Source organism: Mytilus trossulus, chromosome 5 (assembly GCF_036588685.1).
Source record: "Mytilus trossulus isolate FHL-02 chromosome 5, PNRI_Mtr1.1.1.hap1, whole genome shotgun sequence".
Classification (NCBI taxonomy): domain Eukaryota; kingdom Metazoa; phylum Mollusca; class Bivalvia; order Mytilida; family Mytilidae; genus Mytilus; species Mytilus trossulus.
The window spans coordinates 9,354,594-9,371,092 of NC_086377.1; the positions used below are offsets into that span (position 1 = coordinate 9,354,594).

Below are 16,499 nucleotides of genomic sequence, written 5' to 3' on the forward strand. Positions count from 1 at the left end.
CATTTTTTTATTTTCTTCGGTTAGTTTATGATCTATATTCTGTAATAGATTTTCTGCCGCCTCCCTATCCCACCCCTCGGACGTAAATAATTTTCTGTAGAAAGATACTTGTTCTTCTAAAATAGATTCTATATCATCTTTATACTTTCCGTCTGCACCTTTTATTCTAGACCATAATTTTTCCGCGCCCCTCTTTTTTTCTAGATTAAAGAAGTACCCTGTAGATTTTTCGCCTTTCTCGTACCAATTAACCTTCGACCTAATTCTTACTGCCTCGGCTTTTTTGTCATAATAGTCTTTTATTTTAACTTTTAAATCATTCAATTCGTTTTCATTATTTGTAAGATCGGATCCCGTAATTTTATCCAATTTTTTTTCCCACTCCCTTATTTGTTTTTCTGTAACGTTTAATTGCTTTGCCACTTCTATAGTAAGACTTTTGATTTTTATCTTAGTTTCCTCCCACCATTCAAGACTATTTGCGAACTTATTTTTTTTTAATTTCCAGTTTTCCCAAAAGCTTTTGAAAGTATTTCTAAATAAGTCTGATTGAATAACTGATGAGTTAATTTTCCACGTTCCGGGACCGCGTTCTGGTTCATTTGTTTTTAATTTCATGAATACACCGTCGTGGTCACTGAACGGGAAATAAACTATTTTTGCCTGTTGCGATTTATATTGAAGCTCACTACTTATAAAGATGTAATCAATTCGTGACCTTGAGTTACCTCGACAAAAAGTATACTGTTTGTCTTTAGGAAATCGTTTCCTCCACACGTCTATTAATTCGTTATGTTCGACAAATGTTTTTAATTCCAGCGATCCAATGTCTTCTCGAAAAGGCACCGGTTTTCGATCTAAGTTTTTGATAAGAGCACAGTTAAAATCCCCAAGAACAATATTTCTATTACCGTTATCAATGAGAATATTTTTTTCAAAAAATAATTTTCTGTCACCAGCCAAATTGGGAGCATAAATATTGTAAATAAAAACCCCGTTATTCCCTGGTGTTTTAACATGTACAGAAATTGTTCTTCCATTATTATCTTGGCCGTTTTTAGAAATTTCAAATTTAAATTTTTCTGAAAAAAGAATTGCTACCCCTTTTGAATTACTTGATCCATGATTCCAAAAACTGTCCCCCTTCCATTCCTTTTTCCATTTCGTCTCGACCTCACTAGAGCTATGTGTTTCTTGCAAGCATATTACGTCAATATTTTTCTTTTTACACCAGTAAAAAACGGCATTTCGTTTTTTGTTATCTACCATACCATTGACATTTAAACTAACAATTGAAATTGACATAATACAAAGTTATGGTAGAATAATGATTTGTTTTGTTCATATTCATAAGTGCTACAGATATGTAACAAGAAGTTACACACAATATATAGAAAGTTTCTCACAATAACAAACGTATCATTTTGCTCGTGCATACTTATGACATCGTCACAGTTCGCTGGGATAAGCATACACCCGTTATTGCCTTTTAAATTTTATTAAATAAACACCTTCATTCATTTTATGAATTTGTGATCTAGGCCGAAACTCACATTGGTAACTACAAATATTCATGGAAACTTGTTTTCGTTGGTCAACATAATAATTAAACATATTGTATATTTCATAGTGTACGTTGGTGAACACACTTAAGTTACAACAACTCTTTAAAATATTTGTCAATTTTACAATGATTATGGGGTCACAATTCAGGACATAGTTCACGTGTTTATATGTAAATAAAAATAAACAAAGAATTTTTACAAGCTGTTTAAAAAAAGCATTGATTTTAGGTATTGTTGACAAAGTTGAATTAAACAGATGCATTATAGCAATTTAGATTTCGACTACAATAAAAAATCATGTACTACATTTGTATATATATTGTAAATAATTTGTTAGTATGGTTTGGGCATCTTGGTTACTTGTTTCTCGCTTGAGCCAGGAGTGGAACTTGAACTTCGATTACGTTTTTTACTCGGGGTTTGATATTCACCTTCACACACTGAATTAATAAAGTCCTCAAATATATTTTCTACCAGTTCTGTACCGGACATGCTGATATGTACTCCACTCGGGTCGTTCAAATCGAACAGTGCTCGGTATGGTGTTTTGTTGGGAGCGAATTCGTCCCATAGGTCAATGTATTTCAGCACTTGACTTTTTGCACAGAGTTTTTGTGTAAAACTATTGACAGATCTTGCTGCTGTATTCAATGCTTGTATAGAGGCACTCTTACCTCTTCTTGGTAGAATACTGCTTATGCCAATGCGTGCCTTTGGATATTTGGTTTTAACTGTATCTATGCATGTCGTAAGATTTGCCGTTATTTGCTCGGTGTCACTCCTATGCTTACTGATGTCATTTGTCCCTAATTAGTAACTAGGTCAGAATTAACTATATAGTCAGATTGACAAACAAGTTTGTCAATTTGATCAAGAGTGGTGCCTGATACCGCTATAACATTTACACTTGTGTCCTCAATTCTAAGGCGACTGCAATTGGAAGCGCCAAATATAATTGATTGAGCAATCGGGAATGTAGCGTTCTTTTTTCAAACACACTTTCGGTGGTTTTATTCAGATCAATCATATGTTCGGTGGTTTTGTTTAGCTCGTTAATAACTTCCTCCGTGTTATTATCCTCGGTACACGAGTCATCTTTATCGGCGTCTCTGCCTTCCTGAATATTATGTACATAGTCACCATACATTTCGTGGTCATCAGTCTATATTAAATCTATATCTTGATTATATATATAAAATGAAAACAGTAGGACTCGTGAATATAATAAAACTTTTGCTGTGTAAAGTATAATTATGTTTTTGAAATAAATCTTGTTAGGATTTCGCACACATCTGACTTACGATATAATATTCCCCACAGTGTGATAAGTCTATCTATACATACTGCAGTTATGATAATATAAATTTACTTGTAATTGTTTATATACATTATGTTTACATTAGTGTATTATAAAGCCAGGTCAATGACCAAATACATTAATAAAGCCGTACCATAGTCCAGTAGTCAACACAGTGAAGTCTTTATATAAAATATTCAAATGTTATCCTAATTATAACTTAACGTGTTTCATTTAAATACACGACATACATATATAACCGATATTGATTTAAATATAGAACGTTGCTGTCATTGGTTATATATCTTACCTGTGTATTACACATTCAACATGATAAGCGTCAAAATGGCGCAGGCAGCATCGAAAACTTGTGAGATATGTGTTAGTGCCTCTGGATCCCAATACTGCTTAGAGTGTGAACAGTACTTTTGTGACAATTGTAAAGGTTTTCATAAACGACAGAGAGTGACAAAGAACCACCAGTTTCAGTCTTCCTCTGATGTTATACCGGAAGTTAAATCAAAATGTAAAGACCACAATGAAGACGTAAGTTTTGTATGTAATACCTGTAACGTAGCGGTATGTAGCAGTTGTGTGACTGGCAGTCACTTAGGGCATGCCTTTTCCAAACTTCTCGACAGCATATCACAGCTAAAGGAGACGAATACAACAGACCTGCGTAGTAAGGTACACGAGGCAACCCAAAACATGAAGCAGATAGAAGAAGGTCTGAAGGCATTTGATGTGAAGGTGGAAGGAATAGTCAAAGCTATTACAGAAGAAGGTACAAAGATAAAGACTATGATTGATAAATGTATCTCAGAGAAGATCGCATCGGTCAAGGATCAATCCAGGAAGGAAAGGGACAAATTAACAAAGCTATTGGAAGATACTCAAATGGATTTAAAGGCAGGACACGACTTAGACAAGAAAATTCATGAATTCAACAAGATACCAAACGATGGAAAATTGTTGCAGTCTTTACAGAAGATTACAGACGACATCGCAAAGCTGAGGGTAAAGCCTAAACCTGAATTTCCGAACGTACAGTATACTGCTAAGTCCGCAACAGATAACGACGTAAAACAGCTGTTTGGTAACTACATAATCAGGTAATTCTTCTTACAATTATTGAGCATTGTGTAGTCGTAATTTATGTTTCAATATAACCATAGTATCTTAAAGAGACTCGTATTTTTACAAAATCAAAATTATGTTGTTTGTTTTAAATATAAACTTACGTCTGGATAAAATATGACAAACAGAGGAGAGACAATTCATGAAATACAAATATGTGGTCATTACAAGTGTATTTTTGTTTAATATCAATGTGCGGAAAAATACGGGGTTTTTGGCAGTGTACATTTTAAGTTGTATTGATACATGTACATGTACCAACCATGACAATAAGTAAAAATGCAAACATAATTGCTTTCAAAGTAGTACAGATATATCTGTTTTTCTCGTTATAATTATTTTATTGTAATTTCATGCATTTTATGCAAGATTATAATATAAATAAAGACAATAGAAGTATACCGCTTTACAATAGTCATAAATTGATTAAACAGAAAAAAATCCGAACAAAACTGAGGGAAACACAAATTAAATACAAGTGGAAAGCAACGGAACAACATTTACACTGTACTGCTACAAAAACAAACGCCAACATACAAAGGAAAGGACTTTTTGTTAACAACTGCCATAATCCTAATACTTCACAGAACATTTTGAAAAAAAATGTACAAATTTTAGTTTTTTCTTTAATCAGTGAAATGCAGACACACCATACCATGAACAGAGAAAGAGAAATACCTTCCCCCAAGAGTTAGGGACATATATTTGTATATCATACAGTTTTTTTTATCAATTCTCTGTAATTATCAAACAATGTCAATACTGGCTGGCCACACTACCTTTTCAAATTTCTTTAAACTTATTGTGTGTAGTCACACTACATTACCATTAATGTTTTCAATATAAAAAAATTACCAAAATGATGGGTTGCTATGGAAACGGTGTTACCTATTTTTCATACAATGGCCTCCTGAGAAATAACACAAAAACTACAATTCTGACCAATTTAATTGACATAATATAGTATAATATTTACAATACAGTGGAATATGCTTTATTTATCTTAAACTACTGTATTTCAAGTTTCTTATCATATAAAAAAATATTCATAAAAATAATTTTGCATAATTCAAAACAACACTTTATATATACAAATTTTGGCATTTTACCAAATCAAGAAAATTCCCATTGGGAGCCTATTTTGAATAGATTTTTTTTACCTTTGCACACTGATTTGAAATTAAACTAATGGTAATATACGTAGATGATATATAGTTGGATTTAAACCCCCCAAAAAAATTGTGGGAAATTTCAAGACCTTTCTGTACATAAATCCTAAAAAATGACAAAAAATTGCAAAATATGCATATTTCCATGGAAATGGTAGTTCATTTCAAATTGCAATATATTGTCTCTTGGCAAAATATTTCACAAAACAATCAAAAAAATGATGATACTTAGCCACATTTTATAAAGGTTAATTAATTTTTCAGGTTTTCATTAAGAAACTTTTAAAGGGGGGGGGGGGGGGGGGAGAGAAGGGGGTGCAAAACTTGAAAACTTGAAAATAGCATAATTCTCACATTTTTTGTTCAATTTAAATGAAAATTGAAGGAGACTTGTTTTTTAGTACTGACACACTGTGTAAATTTTTAGATTAAAGGTTTATCTGTTTTCCAGTTGTCATCAGGACCCTTCCAAAAAAGGGGGAGGGGGGGTCAGATGGCATAAACTTAAAAATAGCATAAGTCATAAAACTTTTTGTTGGATTTAGATGAAAACTGAACTTGATCTGTTGTTTATAGGATTAAAACACTGTGTTAAGATTGTTACACATTTTTTGATTGGTTCTGAAGTTATCATCTGGATTCATCAGCGACTGACAAACATAACTTCAATTAAAGTTTGTCTTCGTCTAAAACATGTCTCCTTCCGTTTAGTAGTTTCAGAGGTAAGGTAAGTTCAAAAGGGCATAAGTTCAACAAATTTAGCTGATCAAAATTTCCTGTTAACATGCACAACTACATACCAAGTTTCATCATAAAATTCAGTTCTTTAGTTCAACAGGAGTTGCACTGATAAACTGTGAGACGGACAGACGAATAAGCCAAAACAATATGTCTCTCCATTAAATTTGTGGTAGTGGGGAGAAAAAATATATAAATTTTGGGGTTAATAGTTTTTTTTATCTTTCAGTGCCCTTTCCCTGCCCAAAAATCAGGGAAAATGTCATGATCAGGGTTGTGTTTTTATGCATAGGTGTTATAAAAGGTATACTGAAAATTAAAAAATTATTGGAATGTTTTTATTAATGCGAAAAATGTGAAAAATGTAAGAATCAGGTTTGCAATAAGGGCTATTCCAGAAAAAAATGTATGGGAGGGTTGGAAGGCACATTGTATTAATAATACATGGGTGATGGGTATCAGAGCAACTTTTCACACTATAATGCACTAAATTCTCAATTACAATTGTCTGGGTGGCAGGTGCTGACAAAAACTGCCTTCCAACCCTCCCATACATTTTTTTCTGGAATAGCCCTAACCTAAATTGGCATTGACATTTTTAGTGGTGATTTTCCTATACAAAAAAGTTTGTCACTGGTCAGATATTTGCAATAATAAATACATTCATTACTTTTTGAATTTACAGTTAATATAAATATTAAAACAAACAAGTATTTTAAAAAGACTTATAAAATACAGATATTTCACTGATAAACATCTTAATCTAAAATTATAGAGAACATTCTTTCAAAACCTTCCTTTTCAAAACAGAACATTTACTGTCTGCAGTTGCAGCTATTAAATCCGTTTCATCGATCTTCTTTTCTTTTTGCACAAGTCTTGAGAAATAGCTAGCTATTTGTTGTGAGGTTATATATTGAGATCTAGTGAACCTGTTTTTTCTCCATTTTTTTAAGACATATCGCATCTCCTCAGCTACTTTTGATGGGTCCTCTTTTCTTCCAGTTGTTTTCCCAATCATAAATTTTTCATGCAAGTAAGCCTTTTGGTCTAATATAAAAATCGTTTTTGGTTTGTTCACCTTTAATGCCCATCCTTTGTTTAGTTTGTCAGTAGCATCATTGTTGTTGTTGTCAGATTGTTTGGTAAATGACACTCCTAAATTCCCATCTTCCAACTTCTGAGCATATAAAACCTTTGTTCTATCTGCCAGGCTAAGTTTTCCTTCCTTCACATTACAGTTCCCCAACATGATGTGCTGATCTAGTGAAGATGAATGTTTAAAAGAACGTGTACATCCTTCCTCAGGACAAGTAAAGATTTTTGATATTGTCCGTCTCTTCTTAAGAACTGGTTCTGTAATTTTATCTTCATCATTACTCTCATTTTGTGTATCTTCATCTTCATTATCATCCTCCTCATCATCATCATCATCCTCTACAAAAACATTAATAGAAAATTAAGTGTTTTGTTATACTAAACAAAACATAGTTTTCATGGAAAGACATCATGCAAAATATATAAAAAAATCCATCATAATATAACATAAAAGTTGTCGTGACCTTGTAAGTGTTGTGCCATTAAATGGTTGTGAAGGTGTGAGCTTTTTTTCCATGTTGAAGGCCTAACTTTATTACAAAAACAATAATAAAAACACTTTTTATTTGGTTTTTTTTTGTCATGTATGTACAAGGATTCTGTATCATGAATTTATATGTTAAATCTTTTTTATTGTATCTTTTGAAATAATTTCACAAAGAAACACAAATTGTTACATATACACAGTTTTTTCAATAAAACATAACTACCTCTGTCAACAACTACTGAACCCATGGTAGCAAACTGGGTATACGACCAATCATGATGAACAAAAAGCTGTATCACAGGAATTTTCTTATCAATAATGCTGTTCCATGATATCAACTTTCCTAAAATGTAAAATATAAGCAAATAAATTATTTTATATAAATTTATCAAAAGGGATCTTGTATGAATGCTAATATCAATATACCGAAGTACATATAGCTCAGGTGGTCGTGTGGTCAAGCAGGACAGCTACAGTGCAGGCGATTTCTCAGTAGTATGGGTTCAAATCCCAGCAAGGGAAGAACAAAAAAATTCTGAAAGCAAATTTACAGATCTAATATTGTTGGGTTGATTTTTAGGACTGTCAATTACAACGGAATATTGTATGAAACATGAAGATTCATGTATAAAGCAAAATTTCTTTAGTTGTGAATTTATAACAGATAAATGCTGAAGGTCAAATGACATAACCCCTAGGGTTGTTTTTTTTAACTGGTCACCTGTAGTATCAAAAATAGACATTATTTCTTCCCTTTATTATCTATGCAAACCATTTTAGTTATGATTTTGTCAATTTGGTTAAGATATATCACATTGTGTAACAAGATAGAGGTACCATTATTGATTAACAAAATAACATTATGAGAGGCAACATATTGTCCTTCACTTAAACTATTTATCTAGAAACAATTATGTGGGTAGCAGAAATTGATACAGTTGAAAATCATAATAGAAGGAAACTTTCTTCCATTCTCTGGAGTAATGAAATATTCTTGAGAAATGTTAACATTGATATCCAAAGTGAATAAAATGGCTCTTCAAGCTACAGCTGAGCTGATAAGTAAATCATAAAATGATATTACCTTGACCAATATCATAAGCTCTCCAAACTTGCAATCCATTATCAGTAAACTTAAAATTATGGAGCGTAGAAATCAATGGAATACTTCTAAGTGAGACCTTATCATCATCAGCATTAATAACAGGATTTATCACTTTCACCATGTACTGGCCTCTTTGTTGCGAATCAATTGCCTGACAAAAATTAATAAAAGAAATAAAATTTCGCGAAAAGAAATTATCTTCTTTGGTCCCTACACTAGGTGACGTCATATGTATGCTTCCGACGTCAAACATAAACACCAGGCATTTTCTGGCTTCTGTGCAGCTTCAGAATGTAATAAAATTTTATAAACAGAAGATTTTTAGGTGCAACATGTGAGGTTTTTTTTTGCATATTATAGTAGAAATTACATGTCAATACATTCAGCAATTCAAAATGTCAGCTTTCTAAGTTACAGACAAGGAGATAGAGAATTTTAGGCTAACTGTCATCCAATCAGATCCATTGATACAAAATAATTGCATTAGAATTTGGCATGCACTTGATAGGTTAAATACATTTTGAGTGAATTTTACAAGTCCAAGGACAATAACTCTGCAAAAAAATCATCAAACTGTAACTTGTCATGGTTATACTATATACCAAATATCAAACCAATATCTTCAAGCATGAAACGTGTGGAAAGCTGGTTTGCTGGACTGACAGACCTCATTCAAGCTTTCTAGGGTTATACTTTGACTTTAATTGCATATCAAATATTCTTAAACTCATTACTATAATTAACATACCAGTTTCATTTGGTGTGCAGTTGTCACATTATTGCCCTCGTTTACATATCTTTTTATAGCCAACTTGATATGGGATGCCTTCCTGTCACATGCGCCCTTCCCATCCTGAGCCTCACAAAAATTGTAGGATTTTATTTTCTTGTCTAGCTCTTGATGTAAAGTGGCAATGGTCAATGTACTTTTGTAGCAACCGGCATTATCTGACCATATGTTGACCTTTTTATACGACCGCAAATTTTGAAAAAATTTTCGTCGTATATTGCTATCACGTTGGCGTCGTCGTCGTCGTCGTCGTCGTCGTCGTCGTCGTCGTCGTCCGAATACTTTTAGTTTTCGCACTCTAACTTTAGTAAAAGTGAATAGAAATCTATGAAATTTTAACACAAGGTTTATGACCATAAAAGGAAGGCTGGTATTGATTTTGGGAGTTTTGGTCCCATAATTTTAGGAATTAGGGGCCAAAAAGGGCCCAAATAAGCATTTTCTTGGTTTTCGCACTATAACTTTAGTTTAAGTTAATAGAAATCTATGAAATTTTGACACAAGGTTTATGACCACAAAAGAAAGGTTGGGATTGATTTTGGGAGTTTTGGTTTCAACAGTTTAGGAATTAGGGGCCAAAAAAGGGCCCAAATAAGCATTATTCTTGGTTTTCGCACAATAACTTTAGTTAAAGTGAATAGAAATCAATGAAATTTAAACACAATGTTTATGACCACAAAAGGAAGGTTGGTATTGATTTTGGGAGTTTCGGTCCCAACAGTTTAGGAATTAGGGGCCAAAAAGGGACCCAAATAAGCATTTTTCTTGGTTTTCGCACCATAGCGTTAGTATTAGTAAATAGAAATCTATGAAATTTAAACATAAGGTTTATGACTATAAAAGGAAGGTTGGTATTGATTTTGGGAGTTTTGGTCCCAACAGTTAAGGAAAAAGGGGCCCAAAGGGTCCAAAATTAAACTTTGTTTGATTTCATCAAAATTGAATAATTGGGGTTCTTTAATATGCCGAATCTAACTGTATATGTAGATTCTTAATTTTTGGTCCCGTTTTCAAATTGGTTTACATTAAGGTCCAAAGGGTCCAAAATTAAACTTAGTTTGATTTTAACAAAAATTGAAACCTTGGGGTTCTTTGATATGCTGAATCTAAAAATGTACTTAGATTTTTGATTATTGGACCAGTTTTCAAGTTGGCCCAAATCGAGGTCCAAAATTAAACATTGTTTGATTTCATCAAAAATTGAATAATTGGGGTTCTTTGATATGCCAAATCTAACTGTGTATGTAGATTCTTAATTTTTGGCCCAGTTTTAAAATTGGTCTAAATTAAAGTGCAAAGGGTCCAAAATTAAACTAAGTTTGATTTTAACAAAAATTAAATTCTTGGGCCTCTTTGATATGCTGAATCTAAACATGTACTTAGATTTTTGATTATGGGCCCAGTTTTCAAGTTGGTCCAAATCAGGATCTAAAATTATTATATTAAGTATTGTGCAATAGCAAGTCTTTTCAATTGCACAGTATTGTGCAATGGCAAGAAATATCTAATTTCACAATATTGTGAAATAGCAAATTTTTTTTTAATTAAGAGTTATCTTTCTTTGTCCAGTATAGTAAGCAAGAAATATCTGCAAGAATTTTTTTTAATTGGAGTTATCTTTCTTTGTCCAGAATCAACTTAAATCTTTGTTATATACAATATACAATGTATATTCACTTTTTACTACCAACTGGTAAATTTAAATAATCTCTACCATTCAGTGATAACAAGCAGTTTTTTACATCTTAATATTTTATGATGTATTTAAATGAGTAGTAATTGTTGCAAACTCCATTAGAATATTTTAATTGAAATTAGTTTTGGAATAAGGGAAAGGGGGATGTGAATAAAAAATTGGGTTCAATTTTTCTCATTTGAAATTTCATAAATAAAAAGAAAATTTCTTCAAACATTTTTTTGAGAGGATTAATATTCAACAGCATAGTGAATTGCTCTAAGAGAAAACAAAAATTTTAAGTTCATTTGAATACATTCATTCTGTGTCAGAAACCTATGCTGTGTCAACTATTTAATCACAATCCAAATTTAGAGTGGAATCCAGCTTGAATGTTGTGTCCATACTTGCCCCAACCGTTCAGGGTTCAACCTCTGCGGTCGTATAAAGCTACGCCCTGCGGAGCATCTGGTTGACAGATGGAATATTTTGAACCACATCGACCAGAATAGCTCCAGTTGTAGCTGCATCTTGAGGGGTTGGTTGTTCAAATATATGCACATGTGTAAGAAATTTCACACTTCCCTCTGATTTTAACATAGTAACAGTGATGTGCCAATTAATGCCTCTCTTTCCAAACCAATCTGTCTGGCCCTCTCTAAACTTTCGCGGTAAAAATTTCATGGCCCAGTCAGCTACCATGAAAGCCTCATTTTCCCCAAGACAGTTCACAACAGCTTGTCTTGCCTTTTCTTGATTTTTTGATCGAAGGATATGACTCTTCCATTCATAGATATCAGCTATTGCTTTTTCAACCTAAAACAAAAACAGTTTTGAACTTGTTTTTGAAAATTTATAAGAACAAAATACAATAACACTTGTGCTTATGTTCAAGTTCATATTCACCTCATTCTCACAATTATATCTAGAATTTACACTAGAGGCTCTAAAGAGCCTTTCGCTCATCCTTGGCCTGTGTGCAAGTAGCATATTAAACAAAGAACACATAATATAGAGGAGAATAGAAATGTAGAATTCATGATCAAATTTTGTTTTGGTGATGATAATAAAAAAAAAATGCAAAATTTTCTTAAAATTACCAATTCAACTGGTTGCCTGATTTGTCTAAAAATTTCGAATCCGGGTCCGTTCGCGCCCATTCACGTTCGCACCCACTCATGTTTGCCCCCTTTCATTTTCGCACCCCACATGTTCGCACTCCAATTCCGTTCGCACTCTACATGTTCGCGCCCAATTTTAATTGGTTTTGTGTTTAATAACTTTGTAATCAAGTTTTGGCAAGTAGTATTCTTAAAAGTATAATTGATTTCATTGTCTCAAAACAAATCTAGACAGCATTTTTTATGTGTTGAATAAATCTTAATCATGTTTTTGAGAGTGTATTGTTAAAGAAAATAAATTATTCCTTTCTAATTAAAGTGGGATTCTGTCAACGTTTTATTTTGTGTTGAATAACACTTAATCATGTTTTGTTTAGTGTATTACCTATAACTTTGTTTCAAAATGAAGTGAGATACGTTTTTTTTGTGCGTTGAATGAATTTTATCATGTTTTGGTTTATATTATAGTGTATTGCCAGAGACATATATACACATATATGTGTATATATGTCTCTGGTATTGCTATATTTTATTATTTAATTGTTTCAGATCAAAGGGACCAAGCTGTTAAAAACAATTATCTTTTGTGTTTTTCATTTAAAATATTTAATATTTTACTCATATCAAGCTATAAACACATTCAGTATTTACATCAAAGCAATTAAAACAAAAATCATGATTTTTCAATTATTCAACTGGAATTTGAATTAAAATTGGGCGTGAACGTGTAGAGTGCTAACGGACCTCGGGTGCGAACGTGCATGGTGCGAACGTGTAGGGTGCGAAAGTATATTGGGCGCGAACGGACCTGATACCAAAAATTTCAGGGCAGTTAGATCTTTACTTAATGAATAATTTTACTAATATCAAATTTGCTCTCAATGCTTTGGTCTCAGATATATATACTAGCCAAAAACTGCATTTTTCACCTTATGTACTTTTTTTTGCCAAGTTGGTCAGCTTGGTTGGTGGGCTGGGTCATTGGACACAATTTCTATACTAGATACCCAATGATGATTGTGACCAAGTGTGATATAATTTGGCTCAGTAGTTTTGGAACAGATTTTTGTAAACGTTTGCGAACCACGGACACAGGACGCCAAATAATGAAAAAACCTCACTTGGTCCTTTAGGCCAGGTGATCTAAAAACCAGAGAAATGTGTAATGTAGGTCAAATTTACATGTTTTAGAAGGATGGTCTCAGACTTGCGGTGCTGCATCTCCTATACCAAGTCGCATACATGTAACTATTTTTATACGACCGCAAATTTTGAAAAAAATTTCGTCGTATATTGCTATCACGTTGGCGTCGTCGTCGTCGTCGTCGTCGTCGGCGTCGTCGTCGTCGTCGTCGTCGTCGTCCGAATACTTTTAGTTTTCGCACTCTAACTTTAGTAAAAGTGAATAGAAATCTATGAAATTTTAACACAAGGTTTATGACCATAAAAGGAAGGCTGGTATTGATTTTGGGAGTTTTGGTCCCAATATTTTAGGAATTAGGGGCCAAAAAGGGCCCAAATAAGCATTTTCTTGGTTTTCGCACTATAACTTTAGTTTAAGTTAATAGAAATCTATGAAATTTTGACACAAGGTTTATGACCACAAAAGAAAGGTTGGGATTGATTTTGGGAGTTTTTAGGAATTAGGGGCCAAAAAAGGGTCCAAATAAGCATTATTCTTGGTTTTCGCACAATAACTTTAGTTAAAGTAAATAGAAATCAATGAAATTTAAACACAATGTTTATGACCACAAAAGGAAGGTTGGTATTGATTTTGGGAGTTTCGGTCCCAACAGTTTAGGAATTAGGGGCCAAAAAGGGACCCAAATAAGCATTTTTCTTGGTTTTCGCACCATAGCGTTAGTATAAGTAAATAGAAATCTATGAAATTTAAACACAAGGTTTATGACTATAAAAGGAAGGTTGGTATTGATTTTGGGAGTTTTTGTCCCAACAGTTAAGGAAAAAGGGGCCCAAAGGGTCCAAAATTAAACTTTGTTTTGATTTCATCAAAATTAGATAATTGGGGTTCTTTAATATGCCGAATCTAACTGTGTATGTAGATTCTTAATTTTTGGTCCCGTTTTCAAATTGGTCTACATTAAGGTCCAAAGGGTCCAAAATTAAACTTAGTTTGATTTTAACAAAAATTGAAACCTTGGGGTTCTTTGATATGCTGAATCTAAAAATGTACTTAGATTTTTGATTATTGGCCCAGTTTTCAAGTTGGCCCAAATCGAGGTCCAAAATTAAACATTGTTTGATTTCATCAAAAATTGAATAATTGGGGTTCTTTGATATGCCAAATCTAACTGTGTATGTAGATTCTTAATTTTTGGTCCAGTTTTAAAATTGGTCTAAATTAAAGTGCAAAGGGTCCAAAATTAAACTAAGTTTGATTTTAACAAAAATCAAATTCTTGGGCCTCTTTGATATGCTGAATCTAAACATGTACTTAGATTTTTGATTATGGGCCCAGTTTTCAAGTTGGTCCAAATCAGGATCTAAAATTATTATATTAAGTATTGTGCAATAGCAAGTCTTTTCAATTGCACAGTATTGTGCAATGGCAAGAAATATCTAATTTCACAATATTGTGAAATAGCAAATTTTTTTTTAATTAAGAGTTATCTTTCTTTGTCCAGTAAAGTAAGCAAGAAATATCTGCAAGAATGTTTTTTTAATTGGAGTTATCTTTCTTTGTCCAGAATCAACTTAAATCTTTGTTATATACAATATACAATGTATATTCACTTTTTACTACCAACTGATAAATTTAAATTATCTTTACCATTCAGTGATAACAAGCAGTTTTTTTACATCTTAATATTTTATGATGTATTTAAATGAGTAGTAATTGTTGCAAACTCCATTAGAATATTTTAATTGAAATTAGTTTTGAAATAAGGGAAAGGGGGATGTGATTAAAAAATTGGGTTCAATTTTTCTCATTTGAAATTTCATAAATAAAAAGAAAATTTCGTCAAACATTTTTTTGAGAGGATTAATATTCAACAGCATAGTGAATTGCTCTAAGAGAAAACAAAAATTTTAAGTTCATTTTAATACATTCATTCTGTGTCAGAAACCTATGCTGTGTCAACTATTTAATCACAATCCAAATTTATTTATATTTAGTACTTGAGAAAAGATTGGATCTATCTACACTAAAACCAAAAACTATCATGAGGAATAAAATTTGATAAGATGTTGTCTCACATCTGTATTAGTCACACAGTAACTTAGTAATGAAGAAGTTGATATTTTATCGTATGTTTTTCTATGTTGTGATGTTCTGCTATTGTTTCAGAAAAAGGGACAAGGTTTGGATCCATTAAAACGTTTAATCCTGCTGCAAATGTTTGCACCTGTCCTAAGTCAGGAATCTGATGTACAGAAGTTGTCGTTTGTTTATGTAATATACGTGTTTCTCGTTTCTCGTTTTGTTTATATAGATTAGACCGTTGGTTTTCCCATTTGAATGGTTTTACACTAGTAATTTTGGGGCCCTTTATAGCTTGTTGTTCGGTGTGAGCCAAGGCTCCGTGTTGAAGGCCGTACTTTAAACTATAATGGTTTACTTTTTAAATTGTTATTTGGATGGAGAATAGTCTCATTGGCACTCACACCACATCTTCCTATATCTATAGGACATAACATTTTACCAGAATTTAAAAATACCTTAAAGAGCACAGCTTCAGGATTATCCCAGTGTCTTTCAATTGCACTCTTTGAAATAAAAGATAGTGTTTCATCAACAAAACTACACTGTTGGCATTCATCAGTATGTGAATGGTTATCACATTTTAGGCAGAAGGGTCCTTTTTCTTCACTCAAAGCATACGAACAACAATGGTCTGCTATGGATGATGATGTATTTACATGTAGCTGAAACAAAAATTAGTTGATTCAATCTTTGGATTGGCTTCTGAAAAGATATATATATATATAGAATAACCATACATTGTCTCGAAATATCAATGTTATTTGTACAAGGCTTAGAAACAGGTAGAAAGCGAGGCCGAGTACAAATAACAAATTGATATTTCGAAACAATGTATGGTTATATTTTATATGCTGCAACTCTTAAAAATGTTCTAAATGAAGTATTTTGGGTAAAAAAACATCATTTTTTAATTTGAAGCGGACGACGTTAAATTTCCGCGAACCTGTATGTTTTATTGACGTCATAAATAAAACTCTACGGAAACCCATTGTCAACGTCATAAACAAGGTGATATACGGTCATGGACTGTATATGACATATGAATATACAGTCAATGCAATTTGACTGCTCAAATAGCACAGCTGCAGTAT

The 16,499-nt window shown here is 32.6% G+C and overlaps 2 protein-coding genes across 2 annotated transcripts in view; one reads left to right on the top strand and one right to left on the bottom strand.

Moving 5' to 3' along the window:
* The first annotated feature begins 3,157 nt into the window (after positions 1-3,157).
* LOC134717569 (E3 ubiquitin-protein ligase TRIM71-like) overlaps positions 3,158-16,499 on the top strand; it is a 60,343-nt gene continuing 47,001 nt past the window's right edge. The window contains exon 1 of the mRNA XM_063580061.1: positions 3,158-3,974. Coding sequence (XP_063436131.1) covers positions 3,193-3,974 — 782 coding nt within the window. The 5' untranslated portion in view covers positions 3,158-3,192. The remainder of the gene's footprint in view (positions 3,975-16,499) is intronic.
* On the bottom strand, positions 6,676-9,560 carry LOC134719242 (uncharacterized). Its single transcript, XM_063582248.1, has 4 exons — positions 9,345-9,560; positions 8,576-8,747; positions 7,715-7,834; positions 6,676-7,343 (listed from the first exon to the last, which is right to left on the bottom strand). Exons 1-4 carry the CDS (start codon positions 9,351-9,353, stop codon positions 6,676-6,678), a joined length of 969 nt encoding a protein of 322 aa, XP_063438318.1. The 5' UTR covers positions 9,354-9,560.

Bases quoted from the DNA above. Each gene is read 5' to 3' on its own strand.
- LOC134719242 (XM_063582248.1), bottom strand. The intron at 7,835-8,575 runs GTAATATCATTT...TTTACATTTTAG, and splicing joins AGCTTATGATATTGGTCAAG to GAAAGTTGATATCATGGAAC. The intron at 7,344-7,714 runs GTAGTTATGTTT...ATGTTTTTGTAG, and splicing joins TTCAGTAGTTGTTGACAGAG to AGGATGATGATGATGATGAG.